General features: G+C 34.3%; 1 protein-coding gene across 6 annotated transcripts in view; it reads right to left on the bottom strand.

Moving 5' to 3' along the window:
* COL21A1 (collagen type XXI alpha 1 chain) overlaps positions 1-12,352 on the bottom strand; it is a 103,446-nt gene that overhangs the window by 41,239 nt on the left and 49,855 nt on the right. For all 6 annotated transcript variants that reach the window (XM_039320348.1, XM_039320353.1, XM_039320350.1 and 3 more), the window contains 5 exons: positions 11,118-11,180; positions 5,228-5,272; positions 4,940-4,993; positions 2,127-2,180; positions 1,008-1,061 (listed from right to left, as the gene is read on the bottom strand). In XM_039320348.1, coding sequence (XP_039176282.1) covers positions 1,008-1,061; positions 2,127-2,180; positions 4,940-4,993; positions 5,228-5,272; positions 11,118-11,180 — 270 coding nt within the window. The remainder of the gene's footprint in view (positions 1-1,007; positions 1,062-2,126; positions 2,181-4,939; positions 4,994-5,227; positions 5,273-11,117; positions 11,181-12,352) is intronic.

The following is a 12,352-nucleotide window of genomic DNA, read 5'->3' as shown; positions in this document are numbered from 1 at the left end:
CTCTTATTCTACGGTTACAAAAGAAAGCTCACTTTTTTCTATTATTTATTTTTTCCCCTAATCATCAAAACCATGTCATAAATTCATTTTTTTCTGTTTCATGCAAAAAATCTATAAGGGGTTTCCAGTCAGCCATAAATGTAGATATTGTCTTTTCTCTAATCAAAGAAATCGATTTGACCATCTCTATAATTCTATAATCTTCAGCACCTTTCCTCTGCTCTGTGTGGTATTTTTTATTTTGGAGTATATAGTAATCCAGTTGCTTATCTATTAGTCCCAAAAGAAAGTCTCAATAGTATATTAGTCTTTAAAATCTTCTGAATTAGTGTAATTATTTGTACACCCTCCTTTTTTTTGCTTTTTCACAGATCTATAACAACATGATAAAATGTCCATGTTGTTCACATTTCCAGCATAAATTTGTAGTACCTATATACATTCTATACAATTTCTTTGGTGACAAATATCAAAAATATATCATTTTATAAAATTTTTCTTTAGGTACAGAAAATAATATAAATTTAAATTCTTTCAACCACATATTTTCCCACTGAACCATTTGTACATTTTAGCCCATTTTATCATACATTCTTTCACTTGTTGTCTCTAATATTTCAACAAAAGTTTATATATTTTACCAATAACATGTCCATAGTTTGTATATAATTTTATTTCAAACTCAGTCTTGTATTGTTCAAAATCATAAGTCTTTTATCCATTTTAAACATCTTTGAGATTTGTGTATAAGAAAATTATTGACAACTATATCCTTTTGTTGATAAATCTTCCCTTGATTTTCTTTTGCAATCCCTTTGAAAAAAATCCAGTACATTATGATGCTAACCATTTGTATTAACTTTTATTTCTTGCCTATAAAATACTACACAATATGTTTTCAAGCACAACCTAGATTTATATTCAGTCTTTACTCTAAGAATGGCCCACCTGACATAATGTTTTTTGTTGAACTAAATCATTTGTTCTCATATTAAGTTTAAACTTGCCTTTTTCCCATAAATTCCTGGTATGCCTTGATCGCCTTTAGGTCCTCTGTCCCCCTTAATAAAATAGATAACTTTATTTTTCTATGCAAAGAGGCAAATTAAATAGTGCAAAATAAAGCATGAAAACATAGCTCACAATATCTATGGTGATAGTGGCCATATCTTTTAACATAGTACAAATATGGTTTAAAATTAATACTTATATATACACCAGAAATAAAATATCTTCATAACTGTGCATTCAGACCACCTGCCTCTCAAGAGTTTTTACAGCCAGTATATCAGACTCAAAAGACCAAGGCCATGCATTCAGTTCCAATTAAACTGATTTATTGCTTATGTCTATGCACAGGAATCTAATCAACTAACAGTTAGCACCAATTTGGCACTAGATAAGAGTTGGACTTCAAGATGGGTTGGACTTAGATTGCTTGTGGGAACATAGAGATTCTAGGCTGATTTCTCTTTGACTCCACCCCCAGGCTCTGCCACTCCTCCTACACAGCACTAGAAAACATATAATAATATAGCATATAAACACATATAAAAACAACTTAATGCGAAAGAGTAATAACTCTAATTTACCTGTATTATAGTTCCAATTTACAATATTTTTAGGAGGTCTATTGTTAAATAATGAATTAAAATTTCAAAAACAAATCTATCTTCTTGGAGGTAGCATCAATGGAAGGATGAGCAATATTTCACGTAAGACAAGCTTTCCACTGATGTTGAGGTGATAAATAGACTAAGCATTCCAGACCTTCAGAGCAGGCTAGTTTCAATGATCAGGAAAGAGGTGATAATATTGAAAAATAGTTCCCCTAGTATCACAACCTTATTAGATAAAGGATAACTATTTAAAATTGGATAAACAAGTCAGCCTATGTGATATCATCACTTCCAGAAATATGGTTGTCTACCTCTACTTATCTGACAATCTTCCCAACTAAAAGTTGTGTTCCTGAAGACAGAAAAGAAAGCATGGAATAATAAGTCCTATGTTTGTTTGTTTTTACTCTGAGTGAGCTAAAAAGCACAGGGTTTTTATTATTTTGAAAATCCCTTGATTTTTTTTTAACATCCTACCCATTGTTACAAGAAGCATTTGGTTTGAACCTTAGATGCTGGCATTCCATGTAATCCAGGGAAACCTGGAACTCCACGTTCACCCTAGAAGGAAAAAAAAAAGTAAATCTCTGTGAAGCACCGTAACTAAATAAATAGGTATCAAAAGGCATCACTTTGTAAATGAAACAAAGGTATTTATTCCACTGGGCTTGCTTTCTAAATGAGAATTATACCACTGTTTTCTTAGGACATGAGGAAATGATGTACACAAACAAATGCAAAGGGCACTGCTTTGGCTAGGAAAAGCAACCTAGAGAATAATTAGCCATCAGCCAGAAGCTCCAAGCATCTGCATTTTGAAATAATTAAGAAATGAACTATCTGGAATGCACAAAACATAGAAGCAAACAATCTATGATGTTCTTCCTAGAACCAACCCCCACTAAAATATTTGTTGGGAAATATCTTGTCACAGCAGATATGTCACATAGAAACATTAAAAACATATTTACTATGTAGAATTATGGTTAATAAAAACATTTGATTATTTCAGAGAATTCAGTAAATATGTATGCATATGGCTTTATTCATGAAGTTAGTTTAGCAGGTAACTTTATTTATAGCTTGATTCTTTGCTGTTCTCCCTCCCTGCCAGATGTTATGTTTCCCTCCCTGTTTTATTTTTAACTACCAATGATTTATTTGCAAGCTCATCTTAACCTATTCCGATAAGACAACTGAGGAGTATATTGCCAGTATGTGGAACAGTACATCTGTACCAGCACATATAAATCAGCATCCGGACAATAAAGTCCTGTTTATTCACAATTTCTGAAACATTTTAAAATAATCTCTACCCACAAACAACTGAACATGAACAATAGTCAATTTTGTTTTGAAGAAGTAGGAAAATGTTCTTAAACGTCTGAAACTGACATTTTGCAAAACCATTAGTTTGTGTAAAGACAAGCCCAAACAGCTTGAACTCAAGTGACTTTAACTCAAATTTCAGTTGATATACATTTTGAGGTAGCTTTAAGCTAAATCACAATGGCATCTAATCCAGGTTTCCAACTCAGTATATTCTATAATCTTTTCCTCCTTTTCTACTGTACTTTCCTCCCCCACCCGATTTCCCATTTATTTATTTATAAAAAATCTATATGGCCGCCCAACTCACTCAGTGATTCCAGATGGCTTATAAAGATAAAAAAAAAATCAGTACAAAAACAATAAAAAGGAATAAACCCATCCCAGCAATAATAATCAAATGAAGCATTATATTCTTTGCTATGTTTTGCTATGTCCATGTTGCAATTGGGTTGGACCATAATTGCCTTAATTTCAAGAATCCCTAGTAAGTATTCCGCAAGTATTAGGTTTAATAGAGGTTAGCATTGATGCCTTTGAACTATGGTGCTGGAGAAGACTCCTGCGAGTCCCTTGGACTGGAAGGCATTCAAACCGGTCAGTCCTAGAAGAGATCAACCCTGACTTCTCTTTAGAAGACCAGATCCTGAAGTTGAAACTCAAATACTTTGGCCACCTAATGAGAAGGAAGGACTCACTGGAGAAGGGCCTAATGCTGGGAAAGATTGAGGGCAATAGAAGAAGGGGATGACAGAGAATGAGATGGCTGGATGGAGTCACTGAAGCAGTAGGTGTGAGCTTAAATGGACTCCAGAAGATGGTAGAGGACAGAAAGACCTGGAGGAACGTTGTCCATGGGGTCGCGATGAGTCGGACACGACTTCGCAATTAACAACAACAAGCATAGCTTTACATTTTCACAGTGTTTTATAAATCCTAATACTTCTTATGTCTTTATCTACTGTTATCTAAATTAATTATATGTAGCATTCCAACTATAATTTTTACAGGTCTTTTATAGGGAATCAAGGGTTTGATTCCTTTGCAATTTTAGATTAATGTTGTATTTTTACTTCTACTTTAGACTGATTGCTATATTATTAATTTTATGGTGATCCACAACCAAAATAAACAACAACATTATTAATCTTACAAGAAATGAAAATATTAAACATCTGGCTCAAATGCTTCTTGCATACCTTAGAGAAATAACACTCATTAAAGAGCCACAATGAATATCTCATTATTATTACTCTTGGAGTCATTGCAAAATTCATTCTTTACCACAGCTGACTCTGATATTATAAAGAATGGAAAATCATTGCTCACTGAGAGCTTTCTGAATACTATACAGAATACAAAGTAATTTGGTCAAGATGAATTTTCAGTATAATTATATAATGAGTGATGGCTATAAAGAAGCTATGATATATGCAGTATAAGTATGCTATATCCCATAAAAAACTTTGAATACAGTTCTAAATGCTTGTATTTTTCAAATGTGCAGAATGCTTTCCCAAAAAATGACTTGAAATCTATTAAACAATCACATATAAGGTCACGTTATTGTGAACTTTACAAAAATCCCAGTGTCTTATACAGTAGGGTTATAAACATATACAAAGCCTAACTTCCAAATACATTGTATTTAGACACTGTCAAAATTGCACAGATGCACACAAATGAACCCATCTTTTCTATGTGTCATTGGTTGGACATCCAGACTTATTGGTGAAATTTAAAATGCAGCAAATAAAAAGCAAACTATGGTAGAAAATGTCTCTAAACTAAGAAGTATTCAGAAGCAATTTAAAATTAATGTAAATAAACTAGAGATTTCCCTATACAAAGATGCCTCTGTACAGCCAGTCAAGTAAATTTTAAACAGAAAATGTATATGTTAGTAACTATCTTTTGAATATTTTGAGTATTAGGTATGTGATGCAGCATTTATTGATTAAAATGAATTATAGGCATTAAATTAGCCTTACCTTTGTCCCATCTGTCCCAGGTTCACCTTTCACACCTGGCAGACCACGTGGACCCTTGTAAAAATAATAATAATTTAGATTAGGAACCTTGTTTTTGATTTTTATGGATTTTATTTATAATTACAAAACCATTATATAAAATGTTGCTTAACAGAGGCTCTTAGAATAGCTTTTCTCAATTTTGTCCATGCCGGTTAAGAATTTTGCAAATTCTCCCCCAAAACATTAAGGCACTTAAAGAAGCATTTTCTAGTGTAAAAAAAAAAAAAAAAGACATAGTGAGCTTACTTGAATCCCTGGTGATCCTGGAGTACCTGCTACTCCTTGATAACCCTAAGAAGAAAAACCCAAACATAATACTACTGTGTGTTTGAGCACTTTGCTTTAAATGATTTACAACATTTTCATGGCTCAGCCTTGAGTTTCTGTCAGGTGCACAGAACTGAGAATATTGTTGTGCCAATAGAATTTGTATGTGTGTATGTATATGTATGTATGTGTATACATACATACATACATACATATACATGTGTATATACATATATACCTATATATATACATATATGTATACATATACATACACAGACACACACACACACACACACACACACACACACATATACATATACATATACATATACAGCAGAACAGTAAAGTACTCATTAAGGATAATTTCATTATCTTCCAAATAAATTGAATTAAATGTATCCATCCATTAATTTGATGATAAAGAGACTGAACTTTACACAATTTGCCCCATTCTAAATCAGAACTACATGGAAAGTAACCTCCTGTGAGGAATTCCCATACACATTTGTAATGTACACTTATTAGTACATTTTTCATGGATGATTGACATAAGAGGATCAGAAATCTGGTTCCTAAACAAATGTGGGGCTTTCTATGTTACTTCTGCAAGCGTAAATCCTACTTTACACTCAGTTATAGAATAACAACATGACACATCATAGAATATACCAATTCACATATGCAAATCGGATTTAAAAAGGTCCACAATGATTAAGTTGCTATTTAAATCTCTTCTGTATCTCAGTGGAGGAAATGGGTTGAATGTCCCCTTTGTCTTCATTAACAAAACCGATTATTATGAATAACATAAAGTTCATTTTCACATGGAATCATAAAATACATTCCGCAAAAATTAATTCAAATTTAAAAGTTGTTGGCAATAAATAATAAATAGTAGTTAATCGCATCTTGCCAAAAAAACAAAAAGGTCAGGAAAAGAGATGAGCTGCCAGGAAAAAAAATCCCTATGACCGCATGGCATTCAGGGAATGTAAAAATGTGGTGGCTGAATTGTGGTCCAAAGACATCCAGCCAGCTTTCATGCCTAGGGCAGGCCTGGCACTTCCACTCTCCTGGTTTCAAAATACCCTCTTCCCAAACTCCCAACTCTTCAATACTTGACTCTTACTATATCCCAGTCAGCTGCCCATACTGGATGACAACTAGATGGCAGCCAAGAGATTAAAAGAAAACAGCTTTCTTGCAAGGGCAATAGCAATAGCACTTATACTTATATACCTGTTTCACAGTGCTTTACAGCCATTTCTAAGCGGTTTACAGAGTCAGCCTATTGCCCCCAACAATCTGGGTCCTCATTTTACCGACCTCAGAAGAATGGAAGACTCGGTCAACCTTTAGCTGGTGGCAGCCGGCAGTCAACAGAAGTAGCCCGCAGTACTGTATTCTAACCACTGCGCCACCACGGCTCAACTTAGTGGTCAACTGATCAACCCACGTACAAGGAATGGGGGGGGAGTTCAATTAGCCAGTGGTATAATGAGAAAAAAAAAGATTTTTAAAAATGCAGTGCACAGAATTACAAGACTGTGGTCATGCTAATTGGTGAACACTTTTTGGACTGTGGGTGACGCTGCGGAGGGCTGGAATTTCTGCCAAAGAAACAACCAATCACAGTCCTTGATATAATGCACTTTAAAGCTGCATTGACAGTAGCCCAGACAGACCCGTTTTGGGTACACAGTAAAGATGTAATGTGGAGAGACCAAGATTTAGCATGGCATGCTTTCCTACTAGTTATTGGTCAGCAAGGATACTCAGCAAAGCAGCTATGTGGATATGGCTATAGAGGAAGCTGCTACCTCTACTACATTCATCTTTACAGGTGGTCCACAGGTTACAATAGTAATTTCCACTACTAAGTGGTTGGCTATAAAGCACATATGTCATCATCATTCCAGGATTATGCAGGTTATTAAGCAGGAAGGGCTGGGAGTCCCTGGCCAGCAGGCTGGTGGATGTGTTGGATATATATGCCATGGGGGTAGGGAATACTGTTGAAAGGTGCTCCAGAGCACAGGAAAGTGTGTGGGTGCCACAGGGAGGTAGGGGATGGTATGGGCAGGCACTATGGAATGTGAGTGGGCAAAAAAGTGAGGGAGAATAACTTCAGACTTCCTTCTGGCTTCCTCATTGATTTTGCTTGTGGGAATCTGTCAGGGAATAGTAGAAAGTGCATAACAGTAAAAAAATGCAATTATGAGACCTCCACTTGCTGTGACGTAATTGTGAGCCAGGCACAAAGTACCCAGATTGCCAATACATGACCATGGGGACATGTTGACAGCCAAAACTCTAAGGACCGGTGGTAAATCTCCTTCATTCAGCACAATTGTAACTTTGAATGATTGCTTGAATAAGTAGTTGTAACTCGAGGACTACTTCTATATGGAAATCTACCTATTATCTTTACTGTATATATTTGGAAGTTAAATTGGGATCATTTGATACTTATCACTGGGTTTTTTAGGTCATGGTTCTTGGTTTTACTATCACATATTTTGTTCTGAATGCTTTTCCCAGTTGGGCAGCTTAAATATTACTTCAGCAAAGTATTTTTCTATTTCAATTATATTTATTGTGAATAAAGCAATGTGGTTCAGGCTATTAGCTATCAATACATTCCAAACAATCTTCAGTAGGCATTCTAAGGCATTCTTTATCCTAAATCAACATTTTTCAGTTTCATTTTTTTTGATACGTTTCATATTTGTTGATTTTCCCCAGAAGACCAAGGAGCACTTCAATGGAAATTTGGATTAGGAAAGTTCCCTCATTCTATGGCAATATTTATCTTTAAAAAGGGAGGTTTAAAAATCAACATAGTGAGAGTCAGTTAGTTCTATTAGTGAAAGCATCAAGCTAGAAATGAGGAGAATGTTTTAGTCCCACCTTAGGCAGGAAAGCCAGCTAGTGACCTTGGGCCAGTCACTCTCTTTCACATCCCAGCCCACCTCACAGGGTTTTATTGTGCAGAAATAAAAGAAAGAACAAGCACTGTGTATATTCATCGCCTTGATTTATTCATAAAAATAATAAAAAGTGGAATATAAATAAATAAATAAGATAGCCAATAACCACACATTCTGATGTTCCATATGCTACTTACGTCAGAATTCAAAATTCATTAGAAAAATAGTATATAAATAAATTAGGATTTATTTCAAAATCAAGCAAACATTCCCAATTTTTTCTATATAAACAGTCTGGAAAGTTGAATTTGTATACATGGAAGGAATATGGCTCTAACTCAAATAAATATTTCATGATATTTAGAGTTTATTAGAAACGGCCTCTATGCCTTAATAAACCTGCCCATAGAGCAAATGTTCATTAAAAGAAGCATATGACTTTGGGATGCAAGGTTTTGTATTATTACTTTACAGACCATTCCAATTATGGCTAAGGAATAGTCAAAGACTGTTTCATTTACAGCTCAATTACTAACTGAAAGACAACAAAATAATTAGGAATAGGTTCCAATGAGAGTATTGTATAGGACTGCCACTTAGGCAGACCAAGAGCAGCATCATGATTTTAATATTCCTTCTTAATAGCCCTCTCAATTCCTAAAATAACTTTTTAAAAAATTTCCATACTGTGAGAAATGTTCAACTTGAAAAACTGACTCATCTGAGGAAAACATGCAGAACTGCCAGATTATAAATCTACAAGAATGGTTGATATTTTTTTTCTTGCATGGTTCATTATAATGTTATTTATGTCATTACTAAGAACCTTTGTCCACAGCTAGAATAAAAGCTACAACAAGGATGTGGCTCTCAACTTCTAAAAATACTAGTAGTGTAACTTCCCACTTCCCACTGGTAGCAAAAAGTCTTTTTATCATTAATCCAGAGGCTATACTACATTATGGAGACTTTATGAGCAGCACGGTATCTACTTTTACATGATATTATGATTAATTATATTAAGTTTCTGTATTTCTTATAACTAAAGTGTACATGGCATCTATTTCCTCAGGCATGTGATCAAAACAGGCATGAATTTATGACGATTGCAGTTGCACCTTTTATAGCCTTCTAACAAGCAAAGTCAATGGGGACGCCAGATTCACTTAACAATCCTATTATTAACATAATAACAGCAGTGATTCACTTAAGAAACGTGGCAAGAAAGGTCATAAATTTGGGCAAAGCCCATTTGACAAGTGTCTTGCTTAGCAACAGAAATTTTGGGCTCAAATTGTGGTTGTAAGTCGAGGACTGCCTGAATACTGTCCGTATTGTGAAGAATATTGGTCTGAGAAAATCTAGGCTCAGGTTGCTAATCAGTCACAGAGCTTACTGAGAATATTGACAAAGGGTTACTCTGGGGAAGATGAATTATGGGATGACGTCATGTAATCTACTACAGCTCCTTACGGTAAGCTTCGCCAACCTGTGCCCTCTTGTTGCTTTCCAGACAACAAGAGAGTTAAATAAAATGGTATAAATATCTTTCAATTTACATGAAGTACTTTTCCTTTTTTTGTTGAAGAGTTCAGCATTTGAGCAAACTCATAGATTTATAATTAACTGAACTATTCAAGTAAATCCTCCCCCATAAAAAAGCAACCATTTTTTTTTTAAGATCTTGGTTCTGCTAGCTGTTGGTCCTCTCTGAACATTATACTAGGATTTATTTATTCTTGGACTCTCTCCCGTTACAGTCTTCAATACATGGAAATGTGTATTTTTGGTACTGCTACTCATAACAGTACAGTGTTAGCATCCAAAGGGAACCACCATAATAATTTCAACCATCTGTTCTACCTATAAGCATGGCCAAAATGTAACTAAGGAACCAAAATAAGAAAATTTGGACAACTTATAACGTGGAGCTCCTCAAGCAATTGGCAATATCCCTAAAATTTATATAGTTTCCAACAAGCATTTATCTCAGATTTTCCATGTAGAACTGATACAGAAAGCAAATATACTCTGACCAACAAAAAGAGACAACAGCCTTGTAGAAATATAGAAGTATTATCAAACCAGGGGAAACATATTGTGAGCAAGAAAAGTGCACCCAAAGCAGCATTAAAAACAATAAAGATCAGGCTGTTTTATTTGTTAATTTAAAAAAATCTAGGAACTTAATTAAATTGGCTGATTTCATTGAATATATTAAAAAGAACTGAATATTCTGGAGAAAGATCAGAACTTTGAAGATATTCCATTTTAGTATTTCATTTGTCTTTACTTTAATTGTTAGGAAAGAGATTAAACTAATTTAAATTTTTAGATATCTTTTGTAATATGCTTTAATCAAAAGCATGCTAACTGGATTGGCCCATACAAGGTTCTGCAATTTATCTTATAATGCAATTATGAAGCTAGCATTTCTAAATTAATTCAACATAGCATCCAAAATATTTTCATTGCAACTTTTATAGCAGAAGAGTTAACCATTTACGAATATAAAATAATTTCAAATTGTGAAAGGCTTCTATACTTGCCTTTAGTAATCTGATGTTTTTGGGATATTTTTTATTTTATCATTAAAAAATGCCCAAGATAGTTTGAGGGCACCAAGCTGAGCAAAATTCATTTTATGGGGGGTGGGGGTGGGCTACACTGCAAGTGTCTTTAATAGCAGTAGAATTAAAGGACTATGAAACATAGAATTAACTTTGGGAAATGATACAAAAAGCTGAGCTAAATTTTAAGGAAAATACTAATACTCACTTTTTGGCAGATCAAACCTTTTAATGTAGGAATCTTAATTCTTTGTATTAAGGAGTATTTCTAGGCTCAATTATTTGTTTATTCACAATAACATTCTGATCCATTTTATTATCAGTTTTGCATTAAAAACTACTGAAGATGACTAAGTTTTTAGTACTCACAGGCTTACCATCTGGACCAGGTTCTCCAGGGAAGCCATGATTCCCAGGTTGTCCTGAATCACCCTAGAAATAAGACAAAGTACAGAATAAGGTTGGACTCACAAAACATTTATCCAGCCTCTAAAAAGGATCTTTCATTGCCAACAGTGCTTACAGGATGAAGAAAAAGTTCGATTTTGGGTTGTTGTTCTTTTTGGGAGAACAATTTTTTTTAAGAACAATTTAAAAACAAAAATGTTTTTTTTTCCTTTTCTGATAGTTTTTCAAGTAGCATGAAAATAATTCAATTATCTATTATTGCTTTATCTTGCTAAATACTGAGCCGTGAGTTCTGAAAAGGTGAGACGGAATTCTTTTCTCTTTTCCTTAATCTGTCACTCTTGAATATAATATAAGGAAGATGGTCTTTTTTTTCACTTCATGCCCTGTATCTCATTCACTTCTTCCTTTCTGTACCAATTTAAGTTATTGTGATATACTCTGTATACCAAAAAAGCTAGGATGTTGCATACCTGTCTTGTACACAAGGATGTCTTCACAGAATTAACCCAATATAGCATGACATTTAATTTAAGGATGTAAAAGTCGTAATACTTTGATGCCACCCAAAGTCATAGAAAGTTAGATGGCACACAAGTTTAATGAACTATTATTCTTCCCTCACACCCATATTTATACAATATTCATTTTATAAACTCAGCCAACATGTACATTTTAAGAAATTCAAATAGCAGCTTCAGAGAAGTCCAAGGAATCTTGGGACTCAACTGTATAGGGATTTTTTTAAAATAATCCTTTGTATTCTGTTATAATCCTAATTAAAATTATAATATCTTGCACTGGCATCAACAGAGGATTTTCTGTCAATGGCAGCTTGGGAAGAGTAAATTTTATGAAGACCACAGTAAGGAAGAAAAATCAAACTCCCATTTTCTATATACTCTTGGTCTACCATTATGTGGGCCTTATTATACAAGTAGTCTTTGACTTATGACCACAAATGAGCCCAAAATTTCCATTGCTAAGTGAGGCAGTTGTTATTTTGTGCCTCATTTTACAACTTTTTTCTGCCACAGCTGTTAAAAGAATCACTGCAGTTGTTAAGTGAATCATGCGGTCATTAAGTAAATGTGGCTTCCCCCATTGACTTTGCTCATCAGAAGCCAGCTGGGAAGGTTGCACATGGTGATCACATGATACCAGAATAGGGCAACAGTCATAAATACATGCCAGTT

The sequence above is a fragment of the Crotalus tigris genome, unplaced genomic scaffold, assembly GCF_016545835.1.
Source record: "Crotalus tigris isolate CLP2741 ecotype Arizona unplaced genomic scaffold, ASM1654583v1 scf7180000023636.1099087, whole genome shotgun sequence".
NCBI lineage: Eukaryota > Metazoa > Chordata > Lepidosauria > Squamata > Viperidae > Crotalus > Crotalus tigris.
This window is presented reverse-complemented; position numbering and strand designations above follow the sequence as displayed.